At 47.6% G+C, this 12772-nt stretch overlaps 1 protein-coding gene across 2 annotated transcripts in view; it reads left to right on the top strand.

The window, feature by feature from the left end:
- Nucleotides 1-12772, top strand: part of LOC137519254 (ubiquitin carboxyl-terminal hydrolase CYLD-like) — a 152565-nt gene that overhangs the window by 102782 nt on the left and 37011 nt on the right. For both annotated transcript variants that reach the window (XM_068238130.1, XM_068238129.1), the window contains exon 13: nt 2769-2887. In XM_068238130.1, the coding sequence (XP_068094231.1) occupies nt 2769-2887 (119 nt within the window). The remainder of the gene's footprint in view (nt 1-2768; nt 2888-12772) is intronic.

Genomic DNA, 12772 nt, shown 5'->3' with positions numbered 1-12772 from the left:
TGTTGTATGACTGCTATGCACGTACCTGTCCTCCAGCCCTCTGATATGTTGTATGACGGCTATGCGCGTACCTGTCCTCCAGCCCTCTGATATGTTGTATGACTGCTATGCACGTACCTGTCCTCCAGCCCTCTGATATGTTGTATGACTGCTATGCACGTACCTGTCCTCCAGCCCTCTGATATGTTGTATGACTGCTATGCACGTACCTGTCCTCCAGCCCTCTGATATGTTGTATGACTGCTATGCACGTACCTGTCCTCCAGCCCTCTGATATGTTGTATGACTGCTATGCACGTACCTGTCCTCCAGCCCTCTGATATGTTGTGTGACGGCTATGCACGTACCTGTCCTCCAGCCCGCTGACCGCTGATATGTTGTATGACTGCTATGCACGTACCTGTCCTCCAGCCCTCTGATATGTTGTATGACGGCTATGCGCGTACCTGTCCTCCAGCCCTCTGATATGTTGTATGACTGCTATGCACGTACCTGTCCTCCAGCCCTCTGATATGTTGTATGACTGCTATGCACGTACCTGTCCTCCAGCCCTCTGATATGTTGTATGACTGCTATGCACGTACCTGTCCTCCAGCCCTCTGATATGTTGTATGACTGCTATGCACGTACCTGTCCTCCAGCCCTCTGATATGTTGTGTGACGGCTATGCATGTACCTGTCCTCCAGCCCTCTGATATGTTGTATGACGGCTATGCATGTACAGTACCTGTCCTCCAGCCCTCTGATATGTTGTATGACTGCTATGCACGCACCTGTCCTCCAGCCCTCTGATATGTTGTATGACTGCTATGCACGTACCTGTCCCCCAGCCCTCTGATATGTTGTATGACTGCTATGCACGTACCTGTCCTCCAGCCCTCTGATATGTTGTATGACTGCTATGCGTGTACCTGTCCTCCAGCCCTCTGATATGTTGTATGACTGCTATGCGTGTACCGGTCCTCCAGCCCTCTGATATGTTGTGTGACTGCTATGCATGTACCTGTCCTCCAGCCCTCTGACATGTTGTATGACGGCTATGCACGTTCCTGTCCTCCAGCCCTCTGATATGTTGTATGACTGCTATGCACGTACCTGTTCTCCAGCCCTCTGATATGTTGTATGACTGCTATGCACGTACCTGTCCTCCAGCCCTCTGATATGTTGTATGACTGCTATGCACGTACCTGTCCTCCAGCCCTCTGATATGTTCTATGACGGCTATGCGCGTACCTGTCCTCCAGCCCCTCCAGCCCTCTGATATGTTGTATGACTGCTATGCACATACCTGTCCTCCAGCCCTCTGATATGTTGTATGACTGCTATGCACGTACCTATCCTCCAGCCCTCTGATATGTTGTATGACTGCTATGCATGTACCTGTCCTCCAGCCCTCTGATATGTTGTTTGACTGCTATACACGTACCTGTCCTCCAGCCCTCTTATATGTTGTATGACTGCTATGCACGCACCTGTCCTCCAGCCCTCTGATATGTTGTATGACTGCTATGCATGTACAGTACCTGTCCTCCAGCCCTCTGATATGTTGTATGACTGCTATGCATGTACCTGTCCTCCAGCCCTCTGATATGTTGTATGACTGCTATGCACGTACCTGTCCTCCAGCCCTCTGATATGTTGTATGACTGCTATGCATGTACCTGTCCTCCAGCCCTCTGATATGTTGTTTGACTGCTATGCACGTACCTGTCCTCCAGCCCTCTGATATGTTGTATGACTGCTATGCACGCACCTGTCCTCCAGCCCTCTGATATGTTGTATGACTGCTATGCACGTACCTGGCCTCTAGCCCTCTGATATGTTGTATGACTGCTATGCACGTACCTGTCCTCCAGCCCTCTGATATGTTGTATGACTGTTATGCACGTACCTGGCCTCCAGCTCTCTGATATGTTGTATGACGGCTATGCACGTACCTGGCCTCCAGCCCTCTGATATGTTGTATGATGGCTATGCACGTACCTGTCCTCCAGCCCTCTGATATGTTGTATGACGGCTATGCACGTACCTGGCCTCCAGCCCTCTGATATGTTGTATGACTGCTATGCACGTACCTGTCCACCAGCCCTCTGACATGTTGTATGACGGCTATGCATGTACCTGTCCTCCAGCCCTCTGATATGTTGTATGACGGCTATGGACGTACCTGGCCTCCAGCCCTCTGATATGTTGTATGACTGCCATGCACGTACCTGTCCTCCAGCCCTCTGATATGTTGTATGACTGCTATGCACGTACCTGTCCTCCAGCCCTCTGATATGTTGTATGACTGCTATGCACGTACCTGGCCTCCAGCCCTCTGATATGTTGTATGACTGCTATGCACGTACCTGGCCTCCAGCCCTCTGATATGTTGTATGACTGCTATGCACGTACCTGTCCTCCAGCCCTCTGATATGTTGTATGACTGCTATGCACGTACCTGTCCTCCAGCCCGCTGACCGCTGATATGTTGTATGACTGCTATGCACGTACCTGTCCTCCAGCCCTCTGATATGTTGTATGACGGCTATGCACGTACCTGTCCTCCAGCCCTCTGATATGTTGTATAACTGCTATGCACGTACCTGTCCTCCAGCCCTCTGATATGTTGTATGACTGCTATTCATGTACAGTACCTGTCCTCAAGCCCTCTGATATGTTGTAGGACTGCTATGCATGTACCTGTCCTCCAGCCCTCTGATATGTTGTATGACGGCTATGCACGTACCTGTCCTGCAGCCCTCTGATATGTTGTATCTCCGCAGGCCCCCGCGAATGCGTTGTGTGCGGACAGCTGGCTGCCTTTGAATGCTCCGACTGCTTCAAGGACATTATTCTATCTTCTCCGGGCCTAAAGCAGTACTGTACTCTGTGCTGCCAGCAGGTATGGCGCCCCCTGCCTTCAGTGTGTGTATGTGCAGGGTAAACTGTATGCGAGTATTATAGGGAAGGTCCGAGGAACATAAAAATAAAAAAAATATACTTACCTGGGGCTTCCTCCAGCCCCTGGCAGCCGTCCTGTGCCCTCGCCGCAGCTCCGGTGGCTCCCGGTCCCCTCCGGTGCAGGTGCCAACCTCACCAGGCCGCCATCTACTTGCACTCCAGTGTGTGGCTCACTGAGTTACACTGACGTCATCCAGACTGTACTGTGCAGGCGCAGAACTACTACTACTACTGAGCAGTACAGTCCTGATGACATCAGTGCAACCACGTGAGCCCCATGCTGGCGTGCTGGAAGGAGGATCCCTGGCCACCTTCGGGAAGGGGGGGGCGGAGCTGCAGCAAGGGCACAGGATGGTTGCCAGGGGCTGGAGGAAGCCCCAGGTAAGTAGATTTTTTATTTTTATTCTTCCTGTGCGTGTCATTTAAGCTGAGCCTGTACTGCTTGTGGAAACTTCCAATGTATTATAAAGGTATATCCTAAAATATTGGAATCAGACAAGAATAACTGTAACATGTAAACAATATACACCCATAGGGTTTCCATGCTGTTCAGCAGCTGTGGATGGAGATGGGTATAGTGTGTCTTGCTCGCTGTGTTTATGAGGCAGCTGTAAACTGACCTCACATCAGATAACTACTGATTAATGTATAGAGCACATAGGGGGCGGGGCAACACCGGCTCACTCAGACAGACATCTGCTAGAGCAGGGCTTTTCAACCTGTGGTACGCGTACCACCAGTGGTACTTTGCTGTTGGCCAGGTGGTACACACCAGGTTTGTCTGTCACTTGTCATGGCCTCCACAAAGTTCAGCTCCCCCTCGCTCGCTCACCGCTGTGCTGCCCTGCGGCATACTTCAGACCTCAGATCAATGGTGAAGAGACAGCCAGGCAATCGGTGCACAGTGACAGTCGGGTTACTGCTGATCTGAGGTCTGAACTATTCTGCAGGGTAGCACAGCGAGGACCTCGGGAGCTAAAGATGCTTCCCCCTTCCTCCACAGTAGAGGGATCCAGCGAAAGGACGCCCAAAGATCTCCTTGTCAGCATACCCGCATATGCAGTAGCAGCTCTCCGCTTTGATTCTGGTGGAAACAGCCAGGCCTGATCGGGTCCGCTCTACTGCGCAGACGCACAGGTGGTACTTCTAAATTTTCAGGTGATAAAAGTGGTACAATTAGTGAAAAGATTGAAAAGCCCTGTGCTAGAGAGCTGCAGTCATTGTACCCATATCTGGCAGAACATCCTTCACAGCTGCAGTAGAGTCTCGGTTACCCGGCACTGACAGGGATCGGCTGATGCCAGATAAATGGGCTTTCTGGTTGCTTGAGACTTGATGGTAAAAATAGGCCTAGCTAACCCGGTACTATACACCGCTCTATATACTGTACACACCATGAGTTCTGTATTAAATGTTAAAATACAGTAACTGAAAGTATGCAAACCTTGGCAGAGCAGTGGAACCCAGACTTTATGCACAGCAGAGGCACAAACAGCCTAAAGGTGGCCACTAACGGTCCAATTTCTAGTAATCGTTCGAGCAATCAGAAATTCTGATCGGATTGGCTGTAAATAATCTCTGTTGATGGGCACAATGGATTATGAACGAGTATAAAAACATCAGTCGTCAGATTGGATTTTCGTTGAACTAAAATTTGGATTTTCTTGATGGTTGTGATAGATAGGAAGCAAAGATTGGTTCATTGATGGTGTAGTGAACGATTTCACTTCCGATCAGAATTTCTAATCGCTCAAACAATTTTTCACTAGAAATTGTATCGTTCGTGGCCACCTTAAGGATATAATTTGCTGAACAATCAATTATGAATGAGTCTTCATATGAATGATCGTAAAAGATGGTTTGGGACCACTAATGGACAAAAATCTCCAACCAATCTGATCAGAATGAACTAAAATTCGGATCGATTTCATTAATCTGATCAGATTGGTTTGGAGATTTTAGTCCCATTAGTGGTCCCAAACGATATTTTAAGATCATTCATAGGAAGAATCCTTTGTAATCGATTGTTCAGCAAATTATATCCTTAGTGGCCACCTTAAGAAGTTGTCCTTCACCCCTCCCCGCTCGGATTTGTGCTGGTTAGTTGAGACTGCTGGTTAGTTGAGTTCTGGATAATGGGTGCTCTACTGCAGTGTTTCTCAACTTTTTGGAGGACTGCATTTCCCTCTCTGCCAATCAAAGACGGATCCCTGCGCACATCCTCCAATCACAGCCGCCCATGGCTCTGCTCCGTGACTGGCTGGAATGGTCTCGAGGCGGGGCCATGGCTGCCACCCTGGAGATCACTGCGGCCAGTCGCTGAGTAGAGCAGTAGGCAGCTGTGATTGGAGGATGTGCGCATGGATCCTTCTTTGATTGGCAGAGAGGGAAGTGTAGCTGGCATAGAGACAGCATATTATTAATGGCTCATCGCGAAACCACAATCCTATCCATCTCTATCTTGGCAGCATTTTGACATTCTGGCAGGCTAACACCACTATGGGACGCCGCTGATCAGCTAGATTGCCAGCGGCTGGCGCAGTTTACGTGCAGAGGGCGGCTGGCAGGTGGGCACAGCCAGCACAGCTGATTGCGCTGCGTACCCCCGACTGTGGTCTCATGAACCACATGTTGAAAACCACTGCTCTACTGTATTTAAAGAGACTCTGAAGTCTAATTTTTACCAGTTTTTTTAATTTAATCTTGTTTAGCATTATAGCCTAAGTTGAATCGCCGAAATCCCGCCGCAAAACAAGGGTTTTTTTCATACAGAAAACATCCTGCAAAGTTCCATGACTTTGCAGGTCGCAGATCTTGCTACCCTGGAGAGGCAGAGCTTTGCGCTGTAGCCCTGCCTCTCCGCAATCAATCTCCACAGATCTCCGCCTCCTCCCCGCCCCTCTCAGTGAAAGAAGACTGAGAGGGGCGGGGAGAAGCGGCGATCAGCAAAGACTGACTGTGGAGGAGGCAGAGCTACTGCGTAAAGCTCTGCCTCTTCTAAGAAATAAAGCCTTGCGAGGCCAGGAACTTTGCAGGACGTTTTCTATATGAAAAAACACTCGTTATATCTGGAGATCTCATCACACCATGTTTAACAGACATTCATCTGCAGATCATATCCACCAGGCTGGATCTTCAGATCTGCAGGTGGATGTCTGTTAAACAAGGTGTGTATGAGGATCTGCAGATATCATAGACTATGAATGCATTTTGCAGGAACGGATCTTTGGCAGGAACAGATCTTTTGCAGATACTGATCTTTTGTGTCTGTACAGCATCTGTGTGTGCAGCATCTTGCAAAGATTTCTGTCTGATGGGGAGTTCAGCTCCATAGAAAAGACTGTGTAGAGTATGGCTCTCATACTACATGAAGGGGGTAAAATTGGTCTGTGATCTTTCATGAATCTTTCAAGTGTGTACACACCATTAGGCTATTATGCTAAACAAGATTAAATAAAAAAAATGGTAAAAAATGAGACTTCAGAGTCTCTTTAACGCCCATGATCTCCAGTGGGCCACTTCCTGGTCACTGAAGAGCGGCTGGAGATGATGTCAGAGGGGGGTGTGACAGAAGAGAGGGGTGTTTCAAATCCTCCAAATCAGCCCACCTGGGTGTGGCTGAACCAGAAAGAGCCCTCCCATAGGATTCATCTCCACCCCTCCATACAGCAGCTACTAGTCATTCCCCATCCCCCACACCAAGCAGAGCCAACCATGAACTCACATCCAGACGTGTCCTCCAACCACCTGCTATGTGTGAGAGAAGAATGAAACATCCCCGGCTTCAAGGACAACTAAAGTGAGAGGTATATGGAGGCTGCCATATTTATTTCCTGTTAATGTGGCACTATGGTGAAAAATTGTAAAATTTAACATATGTGCAAACACAGACAAATAAGAAGTATGTTTTTTCCAGAGTAAAATGAGCCATAAATTACTTTTCTCCTATGTTGCTGTCACTTACAGTAAGTAGTAGAAATCTGACAGAAGTGACAGGTTTTGGACTAGTCCATCTCTTCATAGGGGATTCTCAGCAAGGTTTTTATTCTTTATAAAGATATTCCCCACAAAGGATTTAAACAATGATGCTGGTCAGCCTCCCTGCACAATTTTTTGGCAGTTGGATGGAGCAACTGCCATTCACTAAGTGCTTTTGAAAATAAATAAATCCCTCAGAATCCCCTATGAAGAGATGGACTAGTCCAAAACCTGTCACTTCTGTCAGATTTCACTACCTGCTGTAAGTGACGGCAACATAGGAGAAAAGTAATTTATGGCTCATTATACTCTACAAAAAAACGTACTTCTTATTTGTATATGTTTGCACATATTTTAAATATTACAATTTTTCACCATAGTGCCCCTTTAAGGAAATACCAGTTAATACCAGTTACCTGGCAGCCCTGCTGATCTGTTTGGCTGTAGCAGTGTCTGAATCACACACCTTAACCCTCTGGGCGATACAATTACATCGCCCAGGAGGGGGAGCAGCACTTTTTTTTAAATTTTTTTTATTTTTAAATCATGTAGCTAGCCAGCGCTAGCTACATGATAGCCCCTGTGCAGCGGCATCCCCCCACCCCCTCCGATCGCCTCCGGAGATCAGCGCAAGCAGGAGATTCCGTTCAGAACGGGATCTCCTGCTTGGCTTCCCCCGTCACCATGGCGACGCTCGTGATGATGTCATTGACGTCGTGACGTCAGAGGGAGTCCCGATCCACCCCTCAGCGCTGCCTGGCACTGATTGGCCAGGCTGCGCAAGGGGTCGGGGGGGCTGCGCGGCACGGCGGGTAGCGGCGGATCGGCGGCGATCGGAAGTTACACGCAGCTAGAAAAGTGCTAGCTGCGTGTAACAAAAAAAAAAAAAAATTATGCAAATCGGCCCACCAGGGCCTGAGAAATCCTCCTGCGCGACATACCCCGAGCTCAGCTCGGGATTATCGCCCAGGAGGTTAAAGTGATGGAGGGGGACTCAGCTGGGGGGAGGGGGGCCTCGACCCTCTCCCCAGGGCCCTTTTCCGTGCTCCCCCCTCCACTGCAGAGTAAGTGCGGCGGTAGACTGGTAAAACACCTCCCCCCCCACTCCAAGTGTTGATCTCTTGCCGCTGGTCTCCTCTGTCTGCAGTGCCTATACTATCACTACTTCCTGATTAGCAAGCCCAGATGCCCCCCCAGTACAGGTTAGCAAGGTGTCTCCATATCCCTCTCACCTCGGCTTCACTTTCATGACAATATATGTGAGTAATGACATATCAGATATGAGAAATCGAACACTAAGCATGCAAGCACTTTATTATTAGATTTATATTTGCAAAATATGCATAATGCAGGTTGTAAGCAAACTTATGAATAATGCAAGTTGTATGCAAATGTATGGTTTTGCTTGATTACACTGATTAAGGCCTGGGGCACACCAGAGGAGTTTTTCTGAGCGTTTTGAGTTTTTAAATCTGCTGCTAATGTTATTCTATGTGTCTGTGCACACTGGAGCAATGAGGTTTTGTAAAAAAACCCATAGCATTACATTGGGAAGAGCTTTTGAAACCTCTAAAAGCTCTTCCCAATGTAATGCTATGGATTTTTTTACAAAACCTCATTGCTCCAGTGTGCACAGACACATAGGATAACATTAGCAGCAGATTTAAAAACTCAAAACGCTCAGAAAAACTCCTCTGGTGTGTTTCAGGCCTATATGTTCATTTAGGGCTGGTGCACACCGAGCGGGTTTTCTCGCGGTTTTACAGCCGCTTGCAGCTGCGGATACGCTTAGGTAATGTATTTCAATGGGGTGGTTCACACCAGAGCGGGAGGCGTTTTGCTGAAACGCATACTCCCGGGGTGAGGCATTTTTTGGATTGCGGAGGCGTTTCTGCCTCCAATGTAAAGTATAGGAAAAACGCAAACCGCTCTGAAAAACGCCAGTTCAGATCGGTTTTCCAGGTGTTTTTGTTACAGAAGCTGTTCAGTAGCAGCTTTACTGTAACAATATATGAATTCTGCTACACAAAAACCGCAAAAACGCTAGCTGAAACGCTGCTTAAAAAGAAAAAGCGTTTCAAAAACCGCTAGCATTTTGCAGATCTGCTAGCGGTTTTTGGTGTGCCCCAGGCCTTAAAGGACAACTGAAGAGATAGGTATATGGAGGCTGCCATATTTATTTCCTTTTAAGCAATACCAGTTGCCTGGCAGTCCTGCTGATCCTCTGCAACTAATACTTTTAGCCATAGCCCCTGAACAAGCATGCAGCAGATCAGGTGTTTCTGACATTATTGTCAGATCTGACAGGATTAGCTGCATTCTTGTTTCTGGTGTGATTCAACCACTACTGCAGCCAAATAGATCAGCAGGGCTACCAGGCAATTGGTATTGTTTAAAAGGAAATAAATATGGAAGCCTCCATATTCCTCTCACTTCAGTTGTCCTTTGAGGACTAGTGCACACCAAAAATCTCTAGCAGATCCGCAAAACGCTAGAGGATTTTGAAGATTTTAGAGCGAATTTAGGCATGTTTAGAGCAGTTTTCTAAGCATGCCTGGCGTTTTTTGGAGCGTTTTTGTGTAGCAGATTTCATATATTGTTACAGTGATTTCGTCGAAATGCTCAAACGCTTGCGCTTTTGAAAGCGCAAGTGCTATTATACCCTATGAGCCCGTTCTTACTTGAGCGATTTCCGCTAATCGCCGCAAATCGCGAAATGCACAAACGCTTAGCCTGCACCATTTTCAGACGATTTCCCGGCGTTCGCATTTAGTGCTAAAGAAGCGCTAAACGCGATCGCGAAAAAATCACTAAGGTGAATGTTTGGGTTTTTTTGCGTTAATCACGCAAAATCGCCATAGCAAAACGCTAGCTTTATTGCGAACAGCAAGTGTGAATGGGCCCTAAAGCTGTTAACAGCTTCTGTAAAAAAAAGAACGCCTGGAAAACCGCTCTGATCTAGCATTTTTCAGAGCGGTTTTCCACTTTCCTATACTTTAAAGAGAACCCAAGGTGGGTTCTGAGAATGAAATCCCCATACAGAGGCTGGGTCTGCCTATAGAGCCCAACCTCTGTTGCTATTCAGATTCCCCCTAAGCCCCCCCTGCGCTCAGCGGGACCCCATAAATCACAGCTGTGCTGTTTACCACCTCCTGTTAGTCTCCGCTCTCCCCCGCCTCCTGCAGAGCTCCGGTCCCCGCCCGCGTCCCTTCCCTCCAATCAGCCGGGAGGGAAGGGTCGTGGGGGGGGGCCCGGAGCGATGCAGGAGAGCGGCGAGAGTGACACTACAAAGGTAAACACAGCCTGCTGTGACACGCTGCGTGTCGACAGCGCGGCTGTGATTTATGGGGTCCCGCTGAGTGCAGAGGGGGCTTAGGGGGGATCTGACTAGCAACAGAGGCTGGGCTCTATAGGCAGACCCAGCCTCTGTATGGGGATTTTGTTCTCAGAATCCCACCTCAGGTTCTCTTTAACATTGAGGCAGAAACGCATCAGAAATCCAAAAAATACTGCAGCCCGGGAGTTTGCATTTGTGGAAAAAACGAGCCGCTCTGGTGTGCACCATCCCATTCACTTTCATTAGCCAAGCGGTTTTCCCCTGCAAGCGTTTTAAAAAATGCTCCAGAACCGCTCCGGTGTGCACCAGCCCTAACACTTAGGCCTCTTTTCCACGAACTGTTTACAGGCAGTGAAATGCCTCTCAAACTCTCACAACTGCTCACTGCTGCCTGGTAACTGCTTGCTGAGCACACAGCTCAACAGTTCGTGGAAAAGAGGCCTTATGGTGCTCTTACCTGGTACAATTTTTTTTGTTTAAATAGATAATTTAATTTGATTATTCCCTTAGATCAAAGGAAAAAAAAACACATAGGCCTCTATTCATAAAGCACTCCCGCATGCGGTAATGCTGAAAACAGCTGACTTTACCGAGCACATAGCAAAATGTCAATTCATCAAGGCTGTTTCCACATGAAAAGCTCAAATTACCGAGCAGTGAGGTAAATTACCGCCTTGTGCTGCCATTATCTCAACACATGTCACTATAATGTCAATTTATAAGGATTAGAGCAGGTATTGGGACAGAGAATAACCTCTGTTTAGAAAAGGTGATAAGAGAGCGGAAAACAGCAAAGCTAATGGAGACAGAACAAAAAAGGCTTTCCGGGAATACCAAGGCTGTGGTTTTTAACCCCTTGGGTACCAGTTTTCAGATATATTTCACATCAGAAAGCCTGCATGTGTAACATTTCTTTTTTAGTTGTTCTAAGCTGTGGCAATTGAATAGATTATTTAGAAAGACTAATAGACAGATTCAGCGCAGATTCAGGGCAAACAGAAGCAGTTTGAGGGCCCGTTTCCACTAGAGCGAATCTGCAAGCGTTTCTTGCATGCAGATTCGCATAGACAATACAAGTGGATGGGACTTGTCAGGATTTGTTAGCGTTTTTCTGTGCAGAAATAATCTGCACGGCAGAGCCATCAGAATTCGCACACCGCAAAGTGGTGTGCGAATCGCATACAATGTAATAGAAAAAACGCATGCGTTTTTGCCATGTGTTTTTCTATGTGTTTTCGCATGCGTTTTTGTGTAAAAACAATGTAAAAAGCACACCAGCATTGACAGGGTTAAAAATGCTTGGCCACAAAATGCATGCAAAATCGCATTGGGAAAAAACGCATCCGCATGCGAAATCGCACATGCGTTTTCCGCACTGGAATTGCAACGCACAAGTGGAAACGGGCCCTCAAAAAAAAATGCACATCTAAATGGAAGTTGGAGATGCCTCTTATTGTAACGCTGTCTCTGGAGGAGAAATTGTAACAACTCAGCAGCACCACCAGCTTAGTTCGGAAATCCCCGACCTATTATCACAACTGTAAACATTTTTATGAATTAGCACACAAAAGTCTAAAATACCGACGCAGTGTTTTCCCTCCAAGATTTTTTTTACCACAAAGCCTTTTATGAATAGAGCCCATAGTTGTTTTCCAGGTATCATATACAAACGTTCAATTTGTTAAAAAAAAATTTGGAAAAAAATGATCGCATATAAAGATTTTTCCAACATGTCTGATCGGATTTTTAAACGTAATAATCGTTCGTTTTTTTTTTTTAAATCGAAAAAAATAATCTTTTTAAAGGGACTCCGAGCTCATCTAAAAAATTAAAATTGTACTCACCCGGGGCTTCCTCCAGCCCAGTGCTGGTCGGGAGGTCCCACGACGGCGTCTTGGCTCCTCTCCTACTCCCCGCTCCGGAATGGCTGACTGGCGGCAGCCCGGCGACACTCGGCCGAGTGTCGGGCTGCTCCTTCCGCGTATGACGTGGCTGACGTCACACGCCGGCCGCCTCGTGTCATCACGGCGGCCGGCGTGGCAGTACGGCGCATGCGCGCTTTAATCGTGCATGCGCAGTACTTTCACGCCGGCCGCCGTGATGACGCGAGGCGGCCGGCGTGTGACGTCAGCCACGTCATACGCGGAAGGAGCAGCCCGACACTCGGCCGAGTGTCGCCGGGCTGCCGCCAGTCAGCCATTCCGGAGCGGGGAGAAGGAGAGGAGCCAGGACGCCGTCGTGGGACCTCCCGACCAGCACTGGGCTGGAGGAAGCCCCGGGTGAGTACAATTTTCTTTTTTTGGATGAGCTCGGAGTCCCTTTAAACTTCATTTGATTGGATTGTTTTGGTTGAATAAATGGGAAAATCGAATGTTTTTATTGTACCATGTATGGGCACCATAAGAATGAGGGCAATTTTATCATTAGATTTATATCTGCAATATAAGAATAATAGAATATGGGTACTTTTCTGTTAGCCGGGTGCAACCACTAGGTTGCGTTAATTACTAT

The sequence above is a fragment of the Hyperolius riggenbachi genome, chromosome 5, assembly GCF_040937935.1.
Source record: "Hyperolius riggenbachi isolate aHypRig1 chromosome 5, aHypRig1.pri, whole genome shotgun sequence".
NCBI classification, from domain to species: Eukaryota; Metazoa; Chordata; class Amphibia; order Anura; family Hyperoliidae; genus Hyperolius; species Hyperolius riggenbachi.
Note: the sequence above shows the minus strand (reverse complement) of the source record. Positions and strands in the feature narration are given on the sequence as shown.